At 49.6% G+C, this 21,750-nt stretch overlaps 1 protein-coding gene across 1 annotated transcript; it reads left to right on the top strand.

The window, feature by feature from the left end:
* Window positions 1-15,169: 15,169 nt before the first annotated feature.
* On the top strand, window positions 15,170-21,750 carry LOC136568037 (keratin, type II cytoskeletal 4-like). Its single transcript, XM_066567878.1, has 9 exons — window positions 15,170-15,715; window positions 16,861-17,075; window positions 18,119-18,179; window positions 18,453-18,548; window positions 19,281-19,445; window positions 19,925-20,050; window positions 20,624-20,844; window positions 21,195-21,223; window positions 21,338-21,750. The coding sequence occupies exons 1-9, from the start codon at window positions 15,170-15,172 to the stop codon at window positions 21,748-21,750; spliced, it is 1,872 nt and encodes a 623-aa protein (XP_066423975.1).

Genomic DNA, 21,750 nt, shown 5'->3' with positions numbered 1-21,750 from the left:
GACAGCGGCGCTCAGATGCGCCAGCCCCGTGCCAACATGATGCAGGGTGATTCCTCTGCCCCTTAGCAGCAACATTTGTCACCAAACCCATTCCCACATTTATTAGCCCCAGGTTTATCCCCCCGAGCTGTGTTTTCAGAATGCCCAAGCCCAAAGATCCCTCTAGAAACTTCTGCAGGTGCTCAGCACAGTGTGATTTCTGAATACTCACTTTAGGTTATCACAGTTTTAAGGGTTTGTTTGTTGCTCTGCTTCCCCCTCTGTCTTTTCCCATAACAAGTAGATTAATTAACAATATTCCCCCCTCCAAGAGCCCTCTTTTTTCTTCCAGCTCCTCCCAAAGCATTTCAGAAAAGAGAGTGAGGATTTAACTGCTTAAACCTTCCCAGGAGATGCTGCAAAGAGCAGACTCCCTCTATTTTTATCCTGTCTTTTTTTGGTCCAAGAAAACCCTGCACTGCAAATTTATGCTTAAAACTGAAACAAAGCAATTTTCAAAGCACCTGCTGGTTACTTCACAGCCATCAGCTTTTTTTTTTTTGTGTGTGAAATTTGCTTGTGGATGAACACATAGTACTTTTGTTTGCTTCTGCATGTTGGGGTGGCTGGCTCAAGGAGTGCTAATTTTTAGAAGAGATCACCCCCTTTCCTTTTCCATTCCCCCAGAATGCCAAGGGAAGTTACTGGTGCATAAATTGTCCATGTTGACCTGTTGACAAATGGAGCTGTTCCCACTGACTGCTCAAACTTCCCAGCTTCTCACTGAGTCCTCAATAAACTGCTTTGAAAGGACATCTTTTGTCTCTCAATTTCTCCATAGATGGTATTAAAAGAAACTACAAAATAGGTGAAAAAATACTCTGAGGAGAGTAAGAACCAAAGAGACTTTGGAATCTCTGTGGGCAGTTTGGGACACTGTGGGGCTCAGGTGTCACTGGGGGTAACTGTGGTTTATTTATGTCCTCATAGCATATCACGTAAGATATTTTATAGACCAATTAACAATTGATGTCAAAGATTTTTAGAAACCTCCAAAATAATCCTGAGCACCACACGGTAATATTTTCCAACCTATTGCAACCTCCAAACAATGTATTTCTTTGATCCTTTCAAGTCCGAGCAGTTGATTGAAGATGAATTCAGCAGTGCCCTTCTGGGCTTATAGGTCTGGCTGTGAGACCAGAGATGTGTTTCAGACACAAAAACTTGGCTTTAGTGGCTTTGGTGATGACAAAGTGTTATTTGAACTGTGTGACATAAAAAGCACTGAGATATCTTTGCCGTAGTGAGGTGGGATTGACTTTACCCTGGTTTTGGAGTCTCCCATGTTGAGCTCAGCAGGGTTGCTGGGGATTCATTTCTTGGAAAAAATGACATTTCCGCAGGGTGATTCATCCAGCCAAACACAGGTGCATAATTTAGCATGAAATGCATGGAGCTTGAGGCTGTCTGCACCAATGGGATCCGTCCTGGCTCTGGAGGCAGCCCCGGGCAGGGAGATTAACACAAATATGGGTGTCCCATGCCAGGCGCCTGCAAATTCCCAAGAATCCTCCCTGCCTCTCCCGCCGGACTTGCAGACGTTATTATCACAGGGAATTTCTTCCTGTCTCCAGCCCAGGAAGAATTACAGGCCACACAGCCCCAGTAATCTCTCCACTCTCACAGGACAACATTCTAATTGCAACCTGAAGAAAGGGGACAATTAAAGGGCGAGGTGGGGAATAAGATCAGCACCTTTGACGAATGGTAGGGGATGTAATTTCTGTGCTGAGAGTGGAAAAGGCTTCATCCAGCTCTGACCAGCTGCATGTCAGACCCTGGTATGGTGAGGTGAACGCTTGTCCTCCACCTGTGCCCTCTCTCCAACAAGGAATCCCAGTTCAGCAGTTTCAAGTTTAATTGGCTCCAAGTAGATGGGATGGAGCCACCTCAGTGGGGAATTCTGCACTTGAGCTTGCTTCATTCACCACTTGCAAATGGAATTTGGAAATAGGAGTCCCTCCCATCAGGCAGTTTCCATTACTTGTGTGAACATCATGGATTCATGGTGTGGTGTCCAGATGTCACTCAGCCTCGGCCAAGTGTTCAGGAAACTCTGCAGCTCCAAATCTGGGTCTTGTGTCTGTGAGGAGGCCTGGCCATCCCTTCACAATCCATACCCAGCATGATTCATCTTGGCTTTGTGCCAAGGTCCCTTTCTGTTGGGTTTGCTAAAAAGATGCCTCCTTGAGGAAGAGGAGGGGGAGGAAGCCCTGCTTTGGAGCTGGGCTTTGTTCCTCACCTGGTTGACCTGACCCATTGCTCTTCCCCTGCCTTCTCTGCCTTCATGGCCTGGACAAACAGGAACCAGCTTTGCAACGCATTTCCAGCTCAGAGGGGTGGGGGCCTGGCACGCCCCAGGATTTCCAGAGCTTCCCCCCCGACCATTAAAGTCAGACACCGAGGCAGCCCCAGGTGAGAGAGGACTCGAGCCTGGGCTGTCCCTGTGGGGCCTTGGGCTGAGCTCAGACAGAAGCCTGAAATATTTGGAGCATTACCAAGGGTGACTCTTCTCATTCCTGACTGAGGAAGCGGGAGATGACTGCCTAATTTCAGAGGAATAATTAACTTTTACTAGCCTGAATAACAGAGAGAAGAAAGGGAGGTGATCCTGCCTCATCCAAAACAAGGGCAGCTCCTTTCCTCCTCCTCCTCCTGGAGCCAACACCCAAATATTCTGAGCTATATTAGCAAACCAAAGAGGGAAATGAAGGCTGCATTTATTTTTCTCTCTCTGGCTATAGCTCTTAAAAATTTTATATCGGGAGCAAAGGGAAAAGGTTCATCTCAAATGATTTTCAAACCATTCATTAAAGCTGTAAAACAAGCTCAAAATTCTCTCCTGGCAAGGCATTGCTACCTGTCTTTCCAATATTTATTTTGTGTTTTAATCTTAGGGATTGTTTTGACTTTATTATTTTTATTTCCTTTTTAATCTTAAGGAGTGTTTTGACTGTTTTTCCCTTGCTTTTCAATAGCAACAAGTTCAAACACTCGTTATAACTCGGGGAACTGGAATTTCAATTAAAAATAATCAAAGAAAACATGTTGATACTGGAGCAATGTCTTCATGAAGTTCTTCTAGCAAGAAAAAAAAAATTAGAAATACCATTCCAGGAATTTTATTCTATTAAATGGCTTGGATTTGGTTGACTAATTTAATAAAATTAATGTCATCCGAACCAAACCCGGGACATCAAACCAATGCCTACCATGGTTGAGGAGATGAAGAAGAGAAAGGGGAGAAGCAAATCCATCCAGGCTGAGTGCACAGTCCAGGTCTCTTCCATCATGCAGGGGACACACGGACCAGTCAGAGGGCTCCCCCTCAAAAAACAACCGTGTGCTGCCAGAAGACCAGCATGAGGAGAAGGGAGACTCTCCTCCTGCATCAGACCCCTTCCCACCCTTCCTAATAAGCATCTTCCAGTTCAACCATCCTGAGCAGGGTGGGAAAATTCTGCCATAAATTCATTTTTAAAACAAGAGAGATTCATGGCACCAACCCACCCAACCTGAGCTTAATTTATAGACTAGAAAGGTGAGGGTTGGGCCTGGCACAGGTTGCTGAGAGAAGCTGCGGCTGCCCCATCCCTGGAAGTTCCAAGGCCAGGCTGGACAAGGCTTGGAGCAACCTGCAGTGGGTTGGGCTTTAAGATCCTTCAGTGGGATTCTTCTTCTCCCACATCATCTCTCTGCACTGATTGCACCAAGACTGGAATGCAGAAAGAGGAGGAAGAGGTGGGACTCTGACAGGAACAGAGAGAAAGTCATCTCCCAGAAAATCATCTCCCAGAAAATCATCTCTCAGAAAGTCATCTCCCATAAAATCATCTCTCAGAAATCCTGGCCACAGCGTGTCCCTGCAGCACAAGGCAGGAACAGCAGCACAACTGCAGCCACAGCAGGAAGAATACCCATCCCAGTAAATAGCTGAGCTGGTAATTAACTCCAGCAGAATGAATGGAACAAGGAAATATTCTCTGAGCCAAGGCTGTCATTTAAGCTTTTCCACTTGCTCATTATTCCCCGTGTGTAAGAGTTACCAAAATGTTTTTTTACGTCAAAAGCTGACACCAACCATCACAAGCCAAACAAAACCAGGCAGGCTCAAGAGACATTTCTTCCATCCAGCCTGGATAAGGAATCCAAGATAAAGAACATTTTCTTAAGTCTGTCACTAGACACGCTCTTTCTCTGGCCTCTCTCTCTCCTCCTTCTCTCCTGACCTGGAATAAGATAAAGATGCTGAACCTCTGCACTTTAGCATTGAATGAGGAGTTTTTCAAGCCTTTTAGCTCAGGAGCAGCAGAAAAGGGAAACCCAAACTCATCCAGACTTTGAATCAACAGCAACAGCAAAAATTAGATCAGCTTTACGGGAACAAAAACCCTCTTTGGCCTCTGTGGAGATGTTGGTGATGGAGCACATCAGGAGGAGACAAGAGGACACAAGGAAAGGATGCTTGTGCCTTAGGCTTGGCTTTAACAATCTCAGAACCTGGGGAGTGCAGAGATTTGGTGTTCTGGCAGCAGAGAAATTGGAGGATGAATCCTAGTCACAGTGATCCCAGTTGCTCCCACTCTGCAAGAAAAATAAATAGTTGGAGCATGAGCAGAGATCCTGGGATGAATCAGCTGGGACTGTGAGAAAGATACAGAAATCTCAGGAGCAAATCTGCCTCCTTTGCTGACAATGTAGGAGTGGGATTTTTGCTTTACTCTACTTTATGGTGGGCTCCTTACAAAGTCAAACTGGGAAATTCCCAGTCACACCACAATGACTTGGTTTGCAATAATCTCACTTTAAACCAAATCAACTTGTGCCATTTCAGCTTTTGATTTTAGGTGTTAACAAAAAGGTTTAAACGTCTCAGAAGTTGTTCCTGAGGACAAAAGGTGATTGGTGAGTTCCCATTCCTGGAGGTGTCCAAGAAATGACTGGACATGGCATTCATAGCTCTGGTGTGGGTGACAAGGTGGGGATCAGTCAGAGGTTGGACTCAGTGATCCTGGAAGGCTTTTCCAGACTCAGTGATCCTGGATTCTGTGGAGTGGATGCAGATTTATGGCATCTTTTACCCAGGGAATGATTTTCAGGAATAATTAGGGCTTCTTTGTTTTCGGCTAGCCAATTATCAGTCTGTTTCCAGCTCCTGGGAAGTCCAGTGTTTTTGTTTCCCCTTTCTGGCCCCAAATGAGATGTCTCTTCTCCTGAGACATTGCTTTCTATCAATTACCAAACACACCATTTACTACACCTGTTACTTCATTTTTGCTAGAGCCAAATGGTGGATTCGTAGCTGCCCTGATGGCAAATCCAAGATTAGATTTTCAGCCCTGCAGCCCCAGGGAGGTGGGAACAAACAAGACCCAGAGAACCTGAAACAGAGCAGATTGTGGATAGATAGGTAAGAAATTAGTCCCTAATTAGTTCCTCCTGCCAACACTCATCCCTTGCAGTCAGATGGCTCCACAATCCCCGCTTTATTCCAAAGCAAGTTGTTCCCTGTGATGTGGTCAGTGTTACTAACGGGAGGGAGGGGGAAGGTTTGGTCAGAGATCTGAGTTGTGAAGGTGTGGATCAGGGCAGGACAAAGATATTCCAGGCCTGTGGTTCGGGCTTAGCGTGTGGGGAGGATTCTCCACCTCCTTGGATAAAGCAAAGTGGGATCATGCAGGGTTTTTTCCTCCTCTGCTTAACATGGCTTCACTTTTAAGGTGGTTTCAGTGAAAATCCCAAATTTTTTTTTGATTCTTCAGCCCTGGAACATGGGGAACATTGGACCTATTTCTTTGGTGGGCAAACCAAACATCTGGGTAAATTCTGACCTAATTTTAAGGGATTCAGGGTTTTTTTTTTCTACAACTATGAAACCTTCTCAGGAAATTTGCTCTTCCCAGAGCACAGACGAGCAGATTTATCTCTGTAAAAGTTGGACTTGGTGATCCTTTTGAGTCCCTTCCAACTGAGAATATTCTGTGATTCCTCCTCTCTGCTTTTTCCAGGTCTGTGTCATTGAGGTGGCTCGAGGAAGCTCCTGACCACAGACAACACCCTCCACAAATCTGCTCAGAAGAAAGGAGAGGAACCCATGCCCCAGCCAGCCATGCAAAGCAGCCAAGCGTGAACCAGTGTCACCGGTCCTGCCCTGGCTCTGGGAACTGGATGGTGCCCTGGGGGAGGCAGGAGCTGGGGTTGCTGAGATGGGTTTGAAGAGCAGAAATCCCTCCCTTTCTGTCCATAGGGAAATGCAGGTTGGATTTGCTTTTTTTTCTTGAAACATCCTCGTGTTCAGCACAGCCTGGTTTGGTGGTGACAGAGCTGGCCTGTGTTACCCACCAAAGTTTATAGGCTGGTTCTATATGGGAGCAGAAATACCACCAATATTCTTCAGGGTTCAGGTGGGGAATCCTCTGTCTCCACCCAGCACTCACTGGCCATAGCCCAGCACAGTAGGGGGATTTATTAATTTCTGGGATTAAAGGAGGCTTTGATGGTTTCTTCTGCACTGAATCATCCCAATCCGGGCTGTAGCTGCAAGAGGGAGACTCCCATTAGATAATTAGTTCTGCATTTCCCCAAAAGTGATGCAAATGAGGGGGATTCACTCCGGACAGAAGCTTTTCTACAACCTTTAGGCACAAGGTTTGTGATGCCTCCATTGCAGAGAAAATGGACAATTTCTGGGATACAGGTCCTGTCAGAAACCACAGGGCACAGCCCAGAGCAGGCTTTGAGACTTGGAACCGTAAAGGAAGGAGGAATCAGCTACTGAATATTATTGCACAAGAGAATTTCCATTTCTGGAGGAGCCCAGATGTTGATCTGGGATAAGGAATTAAACAGGACCTCTGCCAGCTGCCTTGAATGGGTTGTTTTGTACAACAAAAATTAAATTGGCAATTGCTATGTGAATAAAGTAAGGGGAAAGAAGGGAAAGGATAAAAACTTTCAGATTTCAAGGTTCTTGTTCAGTTTTGGGGTCAAAGAATGAGGATTCAGGGTAAAGGAGTGAGCTGTGCATCCAAGACGTCTGGATTCAGAGTGGTGGCCAACAGGCTGCCCTGCAGAGCTCTGTGTGTGACAGTGACAAGGGTTTGGGTGGGAAGGAGGTGCTAAACCCTGCAGGGGGACAGGCACTTATGCCAAACTCAGTAGCAATGTCAGAAGTAACGAGTCCCCTTTATCATGAACTCTTGGAGTGACTTGAAAGGAGCTGCTCAAAGGGGCAGTGATGTTTTGGGGACAGCCCAAGGTGTTTGTCAGCCCTTAATGAAATGAGGCTGAGGAAGCCACAGCTGTCGTGCTCAGTAATTAAAGGGAAAGTAAAGCCTCCTGTCTGTGCTTTGGGAGCAGCCTGGCTGCAGACAGGATCAGGAAGGCTAAGCTGAGCAGTGACAGCATTACAAAAACGCCTGGGAGGAAAAAAAACATGGAATGATTTCCAGGTGAAGCCAAGGAGGAGCTTGGAATACCAGGGGTGCAATTATTGGGATGCCTTGAACACCGAGCTGGCATTGGATCATTGAGATTTCCACATGCAAACCACTCTGCATGGGGAACAAGAGACACAGGTGCTTCACCCTCCCTGGGATCACACGCAGTGCCCAGCAGGTGGATTTCCCCATGGGATATTAAGGGAGAAAAATCAACCACATAATAACAAGAACAAAGGGAATAACAAGGCCAAACATTGATGTGTGTTTGCTGCTCTGAGAAATTGCCCTGGAGTTAGCCCAGTGAATGTCCCCAGTGTGTCTATCCTGCCAAGCCGAGGGGGAAGAGGGAGCTTGGGATCACCCAGGGGCTGAGCTAGAAATGAAAATGTGAATTTCTAAGATCCCACTCAGCACAGTTTGCCCAGAAAAGTGTAGGTTTACCTAAAGTGCTTTCTTTGATCCTCCAACAGAGCATGGCCAGAGAGTCTTGTTGGCAGGAAATAGAGATTCATGAAATGGTTTGGGTTGGAAGGAACCTGAAAGATCATCTAATGCTACCCCTGCCATAGGCAGGGACACCTTCCACTCTGCCAGGCTGCTCCATACTCTGTCCAACCTGGCCTTGGACCCTCACAAGGAGAAATTTCTTCCCAAACCTTGCCCTCTGCCAGTGGGAAGCCGTTCCCCCCTGTCCTGGCATTCCAGGCCCTTGTCCAAAGTCCATCTCCCGCTCTCTTGGAGCCCATTTAGGTACTGGAAGGGGCTCCAAGATCTCCCTGGATCCTTCTCTTCTCCAGTCTGACCCACACATGCATCCAGTGCCACCCCTGCCATGGCAGGGACACCTCCCACTCTCCCAGACTGCTCCAAGCCCGTTCAGCCTGGCCTGGGACACTTCCAGGGATCCAGGGGCAGCCACATTTTCTCTGGGCAACTTGTGCCAGGGCCTCCCCAACCTCACAAGGAAGAATTTTTTCCTCATACCTAATCTCCACTTTCTTTCAGTGGGAAGCCATTCCCCCTTGCCCTGGCACTCCACATAGTCTCTTTGTATGTTCCTTGTTGACTCCTTCAGGCACTGGAAGGCCACAATTAGGTCACCCCAGAGCCTTCTCTTCTCCGGGCTCAACAATCCCAGTTCTCTCAGCCTTTCCTCACAGCAGCTGCCCCATCCCTTTAATCATCTCCATGGCCTCTCTCCAGCAGCTCCATGTCCTGCCCGTGCTGGCTCCCAGGGCTGGGGGAGCTCTGCAGGTGGGGTCTCACCTGAGCATGGCACAGTGGCAGAACCGCCCCCTTTGCGTGCTGCCCACGATGAGGTCTCAGCCCAGGGCAGGATTCACAGCAGGATTTTCCATTCCCATTTATCTGTGCTGTTTCTTGGCTTTCTTTTCCAGTCACTCAGTGCTGGGTTTTCCTGCAGCCCAGGTTCCCAAGCCTGGTGCCAACAGATGGGGCCCAGCTGGATTTCAAAGCTAGCATTGGCCATGAAAGGAAGAGTTTCCCAAAACAGGAGATTAGGTCAAGCAGTGAAGGAATCTCCATCAGAAGCAATGAAATCAAAGTGTGCCTTGGCACCTCCAAAGGAAGCTCTGGCTGTCCCTTCCCTGGAAGTGTCCAAGGCCAGGCTGGGTGAGGCTTGGAGGAACCTGGGGTAGTGGAAGGTGTCCCTGTCTATGGCAGGGGGCAGAATGAGATGAGCTTTGAGGTCTCTTCAAGCCAAACCATCCCGTGGTTCTGCAATTCCATGACCTTGCTCGGTGGGGGGAGGGATCATCACTCCAGAGGTGCCGTGACTGCTGCTTTGCTGCATCTCCAGGAACATGTGGTTTTGTGGCAATTCAGGGTGTTAATCTCTGGGAATGAAGGTTCCAACCCTGCAGGCTTTGCTGAGCCAGGGAAATAAAGAGTGCAGAGCCCAGAGCTCCATCTGGCTGCTCCAGGGCACTGGGGCTTTAGGGAACGTTAGAGCAGGTGTGCCTGAGTATTAGGGCTGCAGTGGAGGCGGTTGCCAACTCCTCCAGGACAAATCCTGCCTTTATCTCCACTTATTTCAGTGGAGAAACCATCACACACAGCACACACACTGAGCTGCCACCGCTGGGGTGACACACTGAGGTTTTCTGCATGTTGGTGACAGAATGAATCACAAAAGTCACTTCAACCATTCATTAAGGTAATAGGTACATCCTCCAGAAGCTCAGCTTTCTGTCATCTCCTTAATCTGAGTGTCCATCTGGGAAGTTTAATGAATAGGTGCTCACCACACCGTTGTTATTTCTCCTGCTTCGAATTTGTTCCTTTATTTTGCTGAGGCAGCTGTGGAAGATTGAATTTCTGCTCTGGGATCACCCTCCATGGGCTGACTCCTGTCACCAGGTTCTCCTGCAATGGTGGCTTTGGAAAACAATCTTTTCCTTGGTGATCCCAAGCTCTCTCATTGGCTATTCACAGTGTCTCTCTTCAACTTGGTGCCTGTTTTTTAGTCATCTGAATTTAGGTAAAGGACTCTCACGCTGGAATTGTTTTTATTTATTGGTGATCTCACCTGTGGAGTTGTTTTTGTATGGCCTGTGAGAGGCTTTGTTCTCTAACCAATACCTCTCCTTGTCCTTCTTCACTTTTAAATTCAGCACAGAGATTGTTTTGCTGATAAATTCTCAGTGTTCTCTGCTCTGCTGCCAGCAAACAGCATGAAATGTTTGTGCATCGTCTCCACTTCACTTTTGCTTTAAAGAAAACTCTAAAACAAAAGTTTGCAAAATTAACTCTGTTACCTCGAGCACTGAGCAGCTCCTCCCTGTGGTACTGCAGATACTGGCATGACACAGAGACAGATTTCCACACATATTGATGGGAAGTAGTTGAAATTCTGAGGCTGAATTTCCCTCCTCCCACACTCTCCCCTCTCACTCAGCCACTGGAAGGCATCTCCAGAATCCCCAGTTGGCTCTGTGCATGAAGGAACACCTTTTCTGATTAAAACCATCTGTACCATAGAAGAGACAAGACAGCTATCCTGTGAAACAGCACAGCCCTATCTCCCACCTCCACATCTGATGCACTCCCCATGGGAGATTTTTTGCCAACCTTTACCCAAAAAACTCTTCCAGTGGACACCTTGTGCCTTTGGGGGGCTCCTTCTCTCCAGTGCTCCTTTCTGGCTGTTTTTCTTTCATTGTGACACCACCACTCTGATCCCACCCCATTACTTAGAGCCCTTGTGGTCCCTTAGCCCTGAGCACTGGCACAAAGTTCTCTGAATGATGTCAAAATGCCTCACAAATTCCTGTGCAAAGGAGGAATGTTACAAAGAAAGGCAGGGACACTTGTGGTTGTTGGTAGGAAACCTCTTTGTCTCTTCCAAAAGGTGGCTCCATGTGTTCCTCCTGTGAGACACCACCTTGAGGGGGGACATTTTATAGAACCATGGAATATCCTGAGTTGGAAAGGACGCACCCAAATCATCAGTCCAGCTCCTGACCCTGTACAAGACATGCCAAAAATCCCAATAATCTGCCTGAGAGTGCTGTCCAAAGGCTCCTTGTGCTCTGGCAGACTTGTGCCCATGACCATTCCCTAGGGAACTTGTTCAGTGCCTGACCACACTCTGCAGGCAGAACCTTTTCCCAGTATCCAGCCTGACCCTCCTGCCACAGCTCCAGCTGTTCCCTGGGTCCTGTCCCTGCTCACAGAGAGCAGAGATGCCCCTTAAGATGAAGATGAAGATGCAGCCCTGACGAGTCTTCCCTCGGTCTCCTCCAGGCTGACTCCGTGTGGCCCCTCCAGACCCTTCCCCATCCCCATGTCCCTCCTTTGGACCCTCTCCAGCATCTTTAGGTCTTCCTTATATTGTGGCACCCAAATCTGCCCCCCAAATGGAGGTGAGGCTGCCTCAGCCCAGAGCAAAGCAGGACAATCCTCCTCCCTGGCCTGGCTAGGCTGGGCCTGGTGCCACCAGGAGGTGGTGTCCCTCCTGGCTGCCTGGGCACACAGGTGCATCCTGTTCCCTTGGTTTGTTCTCTGAGCAGACTGCCACAACACCCCAACACTGGTGATGGGACCACAGGGGTCACCCACAGTCCAGCAGGAGGAAGGGTAAAGTTCTGGGATGGTTGTGCCTGGAAACACCTCAAATGCAAGCGGTACACATGGGCAGGAATCATGGAACAGCCTGGAAGGAACCTCAGGAATTCTTTTCCATCTCTTTGCCCAAAGCAGCATAAATGGATGGGGATGACCCAGGCTGAGGGTGAGGAGTGGCTGTGGAGCTAGGTTACTGGTTCCCAGTTTCAGACCATCATCTCTACCCCCGTCCCCACTAATCCCTGTCTGCTTTGATGTGGGAGCCGAATCAAGCTGCACTTAAGAGATGGAACAGCCACCTTTGGAGAGCAGGACCAGCAAAACCAGTGGGAGGTGTCCTGGGAGCCTCATTAACCCTTTGAATGGTGACTTTGTGTCCCTTTGGCAGGGAGCCACAAAAACTGCTGAGCCTGCAGGGAGGGAGGGAGCACACCACCAGCAGCAGCCCTGACAGCCCTGTTTTTCAAGGAGAGGGTCTTAAAAAGAGCTTTTCTCACTGGGACAAAGCAGACTTGGGAGGCTGTTGGATGTTTTTTCTTCCAGAATCCCAACAATAGGTTGGAAATGTCCCCAGGCTCTCCCTGTCTGCAGGAGTGGCTTAGCAGGTCCCAGTTTAGTAGGTGCTTAAGCAGAATGAATTTATCTGGGCACATGTAAAACTCAAAGGTTCTAAAGTCTCATGAAAGCCACCACAGCTCAAGGAATGTTTAGGGCCAAGCAGCTCAGGGGTTTCCCCTGTAAACCTGGGTGGAAACTGTAGGTTTAAATCAAAGATGAATCCCTGAGAGAAGCGGTTTCATGTCCTCCTTGGAAGGTTGGGTCCCTCTCTGCCAACACCATCTCACCCACAACCAGCCAGGACAAAGTGAGGACACATGAAAAGGTCTCAAGGAAGATGACCTGTGCATGAAAACCATTGCAAACCTTCTCTTGGGAAGCCCAAATCTCATTGGAATCCTTCCTGCTTTGAAGTTGGTGGAACCTCCACCATGTGATTCTGAACCGGCTTTGTGAAAGCTCAGCAGCTGCAAACCACAGGTGCTGCCCTGGACTGACTTCCTCTGATGTGCAAGGCTGGGCACCTGGAAAAGCCACTTCTTAGGGACAGGAGCAGGAGCCAGAGGTTGAAGATCAGGTTTGCTGTGGAGGAACAGCCCAACAACTCTTCATACACGAGAAGGGATCTCAGGGCTTGGCTGGTGGAGGACGATTGTCCCATGAGCAGCATTTTCCCTGTTTTCCAACAAAACCAGGGGTTTGGAGGGTCTAGAGCCCTGAAATGTGTGTCACTCATGTGGTACAAGGCACTCCACGGTGGCTGAGCAGAGATATGGGGGATAACTGGGGCCTGACCCCAGCCAGATGCAGATTTCTCACAGCTGGAAAAACTGGAAAGTTGTTGTCCTCAAGGGAAAAGGGCCACGTCTTTCTGGCCATGAAGAGGAGATGCAGTGTCTCTGTGGTTCTGCTGGGCAGCAGAGCTCGGAACAGCAGCTGCTCTGGATCCTGCAGCTGTGCAGGGCTGAGCCACATGGAAAGCAGGACTGGAGCCTGGCTTCTCCCTCTTTTCAGCTTGCCCATGGTTGTGGCAGCCTAAAAAAGTTCATGAAGGTCATGTCTGGACCTCCCTAAGGGCTCAGTGATGCTTTGTCCTACCCGTGAACACCCTGTCCCCAGGCAGTGCTCCATGTTTGGCTTCACACACCCAGAGTCTTCTCTAGGGATTGCACCAATGCTTTGGCTCAAAAGAAAACTCATCTCCAAAATATTTCTTCTCTTTTCACTTGCATGCAAAAGGTCCCAGTGCCTGGGTTACCTCGAAGGGACATGAAGGATGTGCTGCCCAAAAGCTCATTTGATTTCTCCAGCTCTCTGTGAATGAGAATAGTCTGGGATAGTGAAGGGTGTTTCTGGCCACAACAGGGAGTTGGAATGAGTTTTATGGTCCCTTCCAACCCAAACCATTCCATGATTCCATGACTCTATGAAAGTACATCTCATTGCAAGATGTGCATCTGCGTATACTCAGACCGACATAGCTATAATGGAACCACTACATGATTATAATTAAATACAGTAATTTTTTCATTTCAACCCATTATGAGATCTGTTAAAAAAAAAAAAAAAAGGAAACATCTTTCCAGGAAATACTCCAAAAATATTCTAAATATCCTGATTCTTCTTCCTGACTTCCTGTGCATTTCACATTGACAATAGAACCAAATCCTCTCAGAACCAGTTAATTTTGCCCCAGCAAAGATGTAAAGATTTTTCAGGGCAAGCTCTGCAATTCCTTTTGTTTCTGTTATCAGACCCCCTTTTTAAGGCAAAAAAGGAACTTGGTTTCTAAGTAAATTCAAAAATCTTTTTAGGAATTTTAATTAAGATGGGACAATGCCTTCTCATTACCAAATACTACTGGATGGATTTAAAGTCAAAAAGGTGTGTCAAGGGATGACCAGGCAAAACCTTCACTCCACCTGGCATTTCTCAACCTGCTTGTAACACTTCCCTTTTTTGTTACTTCTCCTGTTCCAGTGAATCTGCTGTTTGCCCCGGTCCCATGTTCAAAATTTAGCACTTTCCCTGGGCACATAACTCAGTAATAAATCACTCTCATTTCCCAGAAATGCCTTATCTTCAATTTCAGGTATGCTAAGGGGCAGTGTAAGCCCCATTGGGCTGTGGCAAAGGTTGTCCAGAGAAGCTGTGGCTGCCCCTTCCCTGGAAGTGACCAAGGCCAAGTTGGATGAGGCTTGGAACAAGCTGGGGCAGTGGAAGGTGTCCCTGCTCAGGGCAGAGGGTGGAATGAGATGAGGTTTAAGGTTCCTCCTGAGCCAAATCATTCCATAACTACACGATTCTGTGAACCCCCAGGTTCCCAGAGCATCCTCCCCTTGACCAAACTCATCCTCAGCACCACCTCACGCGGCTCCTGCTCCATCCGTATGGAAACCACCAACCCCATCCTGACGGTCAGCACCCGAACTCCCTCCAAGAGCCACAGCCATCCCCACAAGAGGAAGGAATAAATGCTTACGAGAGCGCTCCCAACAACGTCAGTGCTGAGCCGGGCTGGATCCGCCTTCCCTCTCCCTGTCAGCAGCGGTCATTGCTCAAGAGCCCGCCCGGAGCTGGCCGTGGACCCTGAAAGGGGCGGCATCCCCACGACATTTTGCAGGAGGTCTTGAAATGTAATTAAACGCTGTGGTGAAACCAAACCGTAAACAAGCCATGAATAAAAACCCCTTGAATTATTTTGCTAAACTATAATTACACAATAAGGAAGCAGATTAATTAAGTAAAATATAAGTCCTGAAACTGAAGCTTGCAAGCAAAGCAGTTTATTTTAATTTCCACATTATTTCATATGAGATAGAAGTGTTTGCTGTGGGTTTAAAATGTTGGAAGCCATTCCTTGCTGCCAGGCAGACCAAACCCAGTGGATAAATTAAATTTTTGCATCTGAGGCACCTCCTGAAATGTATATAAGGAGAAGGGCTCTGCCTCAGAGGAGCTAAAGGAGGTCTCCTTCTTCCAGGCCCTGCTCCTCTCTTGCTCCTCCGCGTCGCCGTCACTGCCCACCCACCCCAGCCACCATGAGCCGACAGTGCTACACCTCTGGCTCCATCCTGGGAAGACGAGGCTTTTCCTCGGCATCCGCCGTCTGCGGCCTGGGCAGGGCCAACAGCAGCTCGGCCTCCGTGTGCCAGCCCGTGGGACGGAGGTGTGGGATCGGTGGCTTCAGCAGCCGCAGCGTCTGTGACCTGGGCCGAGGGCAGAGGATTTCCTTCGGTGGCAGCTGCCGCAGCGGCGTCTACGGCGGTGCTGGCGTCGGGCGCTGCGGCGTTGCATACGGCGGGGGCCGCTTTGGCACCGTCGTGGGCTTTGGGAACTGTGCAAGCTTCGGGGGCCTGGGCAGCTACAGAGGCCTGGGGGATGGCGTGGCCATGGGGAGCTACGGCGGCAGCATCGGCATCGGCCTCGGCGGAGGGAGGTCCGAGGGGATTCGCGGCGTCAGCATCCACCCGGAGCTCCTCAAGCCCCTGTGCGTGGGCGTGGACCCCGAGGAGTGCCAAGTGCGGACCCACGAGAAGGAGCAGATCAAGAACCTCAACAACCAGTTCGCCTGTTTCATTGACAAGGTGAGACCCCGCTTTCCCCACCCCGTGTCCCTCGGCTCCAAAGGGTGCGTGTGCCCAGAGACAACATGGGGAGCTATTTCTCCTGGTGCCCTGGTATTTAACGTTTCTTATGAGCCATGGTGGTCCTGGCCTGGACACCCTCTGGATTTTAGCCTTTCACCAAGGCAACACCACCAGTGTTGTACCTTTGGATGGTCACCAGCCTGCTAAAGGGGTCAGGACCTGCTCCAGGGATATAGTAAATCCAAACCTGTGAGTGATGAGATGAAGCACTGAAGGATATGAAGGATAGGAAATTTTATTTCAAGTGTATAATCTGATGTTTCTCTCACAACTCTATAAACTCCAAAGGACTTCTGCATTCTTAAAATAGTTTGTGTTTCATGAAGGTGACGTGGAAGGATGAATTTAGTTAAAATGGAAGGAACTATTTTAATTTCTTTGTCCCTCCACTCTGTGAACAAAATTATTTAGTGATTTCCTAAAAAGATGTAAATTATCATTGTTTTCTTGGCTACATTTAAGAGTTTTCATGACTGTTTAGAGAGCTGTTATGGGAAAGAATTTTTCAAACAGCAAAGAAAATCTGCTCTGTCTGATTTGATCTTGATTTTCCTGGAGAGTTGTTCCGCAACTGGAAAAACTGAATCCACCCAGCAGCAGCAACTCCTGCTTCTTCCCATTTTTAAAATGACTTATTCATGACCCATCAAGCTCCTAGAGAGCCCTTTAATCTAGAAGTGTAAAGGCATGATAAGTATCCAGGATTGGAGTTTAAATCAGATACATCCAAATGAGGTCCTGGATGGAGTTTTTAGTGCTGAGAAAGACTTGTTACTGTCCTGGCTCCATGGGGAGGCCGAGGATCCAGTTCTGGGAGAGGAGTGGAGGTGTCTGGCTGAGCAAGCATTGGCTGAACCCAGGCTTGGCCTCCACACAGAGTGAAGGCACTGATGTTGCTCAGCCTGAGATTCGAGTCCTGGGTGGGACCAGTTTAGCTCAGAGAAGATGCTGGTCCCACTCAACCCCCTGAGACAGCAGCACCTGGCCATTTGCAATTCTGATTTGATTTTCACTTTTGCCTTTGGGAAGTGCAGAAACCCTGGGACAGGAGAGCCTGACCCTCCCATCTCTTCCCTGCCCAGGTGCGGCTGCTGGAGCAGCAGAACAAGGTGCTGACCACCAAGTGGGAGCTGCTGCAGCAGTATGTGCTCCCAGCATCCCGGAGAAACTTGGAGCCTGTGTTTGAGAACTTCATCTGCAACCTGAGGAAGCAGCTGGAGTGTGTGATGGGGGAGCGAGAGAGGCTGGAGAATGAGGAGCGGTGCCTGCGGGACCTGGTTCAGGAGTTCAAGTGCAAGTAAGTCACACACAGGGAAGCTGCAGAGGAGGATGTTGCTGGCCTGGGTGGTGTCCCTGAGTGTGAATCTAAGGAAATTGCACTGGATGGATCAACAAACTGGGGCACAGGGCAAGGCACTGCAGTACTGGGCAAATTTCCTGCACTGGGCATCCAGTGCTGCACTGGAGATGGGCTGGGAGACGTTTTCAAGCCCAGTTTCCTTAGGGAGCAGGATTGGAAACCACTCTTCCTCTGCCTCCTGCAAACCCCTGTGGTTTGCCATATCACATCTCCCCCACCACCTGTTCCTGTGTTTTCCCCAGTGCCATCCATTACCACAAAACAAACAAAACCCTCAGCCAAATTTCTCCACCCCACTCTTTTACCCACATCATGCTGGGATTCACTCTCTCTTCCCAGAGGGAATGTGGGAATTTATTTTTTTTAAATCTAAGGTGTAGATACTCCTTAATATCTCCCCGTGTGCTCTGCTAAGCCACAAACAAGGTCACTGGATCAACTTTCCCCAGAGTTCACCATCTCAGGTTTTTTTTCTTGCTGAGCCACTACCGAGCGGGTCCAACTCACAGAATCAGCATCTTGTGAAAGTTCTTGCAGGTCCCAATTTCTGATTCATTATGCCCTGACTGTGCTCCCCACTGCACCCTGGAGTTTCACAGGTTGCTCAAGCTGCTGAACTTCCCCTGGAGCATTTTGGCCAGTCTCTCCATAAACTCTCTGAGCACAGTCCTGGATGCTGTGGAAAAACATCTCACAAAGCAGAAGGGCTAGAAGCAGCAACCCAAGCGTCCAGCTTTGCATTTCTGGTGGTTTGGCTGGATTTTCTGTCCTCTGACTCCAGCCACCCAAAGCACTGGCATGGCTAAAACTGCTGAGTAAAACCCAGTGAGGGGGTAAGAAACAGCAATGAAACAACAACAACAAAAAGATAAAAATGAGGTGCAAAGTGAAATCTCATTTCCTATGGTCTGCAATGGATGGTTGGGTGACGGAGATGGGACCCCCAGGGTTCAGCATCCCCCTGCTCTGCTTTCCTGCAGGTACGAAGATGAGATCAACAAGCGCACGGCAGCGGAGAACGAGTTCGTGGTGCTCAAGAAGGTGAGCCAGGGCCAGATAAGGGTGGGCAAACCCTGGGTGTGGGGTCAGTGGGAGAAGTGGGGGGTCCTGGCACCATGGCACAGCATGATGCCCCAAAAGTGAGGCAGCCCAAGGAATCTGGAGGGCCTCCCTGAGGTTTTCAGCATGTGAAGCCCAAACCCATGTAGTGCTAAGGGCTGGAAATAGTGCAGTTTTCTCCCAGTCTAAAGAAAACCTGGGATTTGCCACAGTCGTTCCTTCACGTCTTTCACCAAATTCCTGGTATCTCTCTAGGATGTGGATTGTCTCTACCTGACCAAGGAGGAGCTGGAGGTGAGGGTGGGTCTCCTGAGACAGCAGCTGGAGTTCCTGAAGTGCATCTATGCTGAGGTAAGAGTTCCTGGCCCAATCTGCTCCCTGGGCTGAGGCATCATCTCCTGCCCTCCCCACCCGAGTCTTACACCAAGAGTGCAGGGAAAAGTAGTGTCTTTTCCAAAAATCCTGGAATTGCAGCCCAAAACTCTGTCTTTTAGATGTATTTGATAACAACCCTGTCACACCTGCTTTGGGAAGGCATTAGTCTTGCTTGCTATGTTGCTGCCCACCAGGGGAGGGATCTTTTGCCTGAAAACCTCTCAAATTCTAATCCAAACCATCCCTGGGTTGGCCAAATGTTTCTAACACTTTTTTTTTACAGTAGTCAAAATATTTTTATGAAAATAACACTTCTGTTTAAAATTCCACAATTTTTAACAAAATATACAGGGGACAATTTGCATAGACACCTTTTTGAGCTAAACCCCCTCAGCAGGGGTCAGTGGGGCTCAAAGAACGTGAGGATTCCCAATCCAGGAAAGCACTGGCACAGCCAGGAATGCAGAAGTGGCTTGTTTCACCAGGACTCCCCACCCTCCCTTAGGGAACTGCATGCAGCCATCCCATGTTGTGCCACCAAAACAGGTCCCAGCTGCCGGGTCTCGCTGGACACGAGTTGCCCAACTGGAAAACCCCATGTTGGGAGTTCAGGGGAGAGCCTCCTCCAACCAGACCCCCCTTGCTGGGGTTGCTGCTGGCCTGGCTGGGGCTGGTTGGGGGAATGGAACTGATGCTCTGGTCCTGCAGGAGAGGGCTCAGCTGGACTGTCAGCTGTGTGACACCTCTGTCATCGTGCAAATGGACAACAGCCGGGACCTGGACATGGAGGGCATCATCAAAAGCGTGGAGTGCTGCTATGAGGAGATTGCCCAGAAGAGCAAGGCCGAGGTGGAGGCTTTCTACCAAACCAGGGTGAGTATTCCACCAATTTATGTGACAGACCATTTCTGAGACCGTTCCCGAGACCATTCCCATCCTCCATGATGCAACTTTAACCCACCCGACGCTGTGTATTAGCTTCAGTTTGCTTAAGAAAGTTGTACCAAAAAAAACCCCAAACACAAACCAACCTTAAAAGTGTGGTTTGAGACATTTTGGTACACGCAGTGCAGATCAGAGTGTTTAGAGATGTCCCCTTCATGCACTCTGAGGAGCATCATTACTTCCCAAAGGGCAAACCATAGAACACTAAGGCTGGAAAAGACCTCCAAGATCAGCAAGTCCAGGACTCCCCTGAGACTCTCACCTTATCCAGGCTGGGGCCATGTCTGGGTGGTGCCCGGGAACACCGACCCTGGTGCAGCTTCAGAGATTTCCAACTTCTCTGGGAGGTGGGGGGCCTGGGAAGGGGGATTTGGGTGCATTGACATCATCCCCTTCCCGTGCAACAGCTGGAGGAACTCCACAGCAGCCGGGGCAAGTTCTGTGATGACCTGAAGAACAACCAGAGTGAGATTGCTGAGCTCAACAGGATGATCCAGAAGCTGCAGTGTGAGTCGGACAATGTGAAGAAACAGGTAGGACCACGGGATGGATCCACCTGGGAGTGCAGCTCCTCCATCAAAGGGCATTGTCCTACCAGCTCCCACCCTGTGGGGCTGCAAAGAACCCCCTGCCCCAGATTAGGTCTATTTTAACTTCTCATCTGCTGCTCATGCACACAAAAAAGCAGATTTATTTCTCACTTTACAAATAAGAAGTTCATGGGTTTGGCAGTACCAGAATAAGTGTTTGCTGTGAGCTCCCACCAGGTTGCAGCCAACATCCCACCAGGCTGCAGCCAACAGATCCCATTTTCTTCATCCCAAATAGCTTGGCCACCACAAATCCAGCCTAAATCTTGCCTCTCTGGCATTTCCTGGCTGAGGAATATATGAGCAACACTGTGGAGATACCCCTTAATATCACCCTTGGCTGCCCTCTTGCCCAGAGGAATTGTGCCTGGAAGTGTCCAAGGCCGGGTTGGATGTGGTTTGGAGCAGCCCAGGCTAGTGGAAGGTGTCCCTGCCCATGGCAGGAGATGGGACTGGATGGGCTTTACCTTACTTGACTGAAGCTTTGTGGGAATGTCCTCCTGTGGCTGTCCCCAGATCTCAGCCCTGCAGACAGCCATCTGTGATGCCGAGCAACGAGGAGACTGCGCCCTCAAGGACGCCCGGCAGAAGCTGGTTGACCTGCAGACAGCTCTCCAGCAGGCCAAGGACAAGATGGCCTGTCTGCTCAGGGACTACCAGGAGCTGCTCAATGTCAAGCTGGCTCTGGATATTGAGATTGCCACATACAGGACGCTGCTGGAGGGAGAAGAGAGCAGGTAGGAGCAGCCCTGGATGCACCCTGTAAGGATGATCAGCAAAAGACAACGGGAGGAGAAAGAAATGCTGCACCCAGGGCTGCAGAGGGGAGCAGGGTCCCTTTTCCCTCCCACTGGGTGCAGAGGGGATCACACTGCCATCCAAAAAGAGGATGAGATATTAGTATGACCATGGAATTAGGGACTCAACCCTGCAGTGCTTTGGTGGGCAAGCCCCTCTCAGCAGGCTGCCTCTAACGAGCTGAAGGACATGTCAGGTTTCTAAGGAGGCAGTGGCTGGGCTCTATTTGCCTGTGAATTTGAGGAATATGTCCCTAAATACATCTCTGACACGTTTCTTTCCTTGACAGGATATGCACCGGCAACCCTGTGAGTGTAGGTGAGTTAATGAACCCAGTCTTGATTTTCTTTCAAGCTTTTTGAGTTTGCAAAGCTCCTTTTAAGCCGGGTTTTGGCTGCTCCGGGCGTGACCGAGCGTGTTTCTCTCCCGCAGCCGTGGTCAGCGGCGGGGGCACGGTCGGGGAGTGCCGATCCCTGTCTGGAATCGGAGGCAAATGCACCGTGAAGAGCGGAGGGGCCGGCGCGGGGCTGGGCATGGTCTCGTCCTTCGGCAACGCCGGGTTCAGCACCCGGAGCGTGGATTGTGTCCCCAAGGTCGGGGCGGGATTCGGGGCCAGGAGCGCGGTCAGCTGCGTGGGGAGGGAGGTGCTCACCGGGGTGGACGGGGTCCAGTGCGCCGCCGGGATGGGCAACCTGGGCAACCTGGGCAACCTGGGCAACCTGGGCAGCGTGGTGTGCGCGGGCGTGGAGCAGTGCGGGCCCGGGCCGGTGCTGATCCCCGGGGCCCCGGGGGTCTGCGGGAACAGGTTCAGCACAGCCGTGCGCGTCGTCAGGACGACCCGGTAG

Source organism: Molothrus aeneus, chromosome 30, assembly GCF_037042795.1.
Source record: "Molothrus aeneus isolate 106 chromosome 30, BPBGC_Maene_1.0, whole genome shotgun sequence".
Taxonomy (NCBI): domain Eukaryota; kingdom Metazoa; phylum Chordata; class Aves; order Passeriformes; family Icteridae; genus Molothrus; species Molothrus aeneus.
Note: the sequence above shows the minus strand (reverse complement) of the source record. Positions and strands in the feature narration are given on the sequence as shown.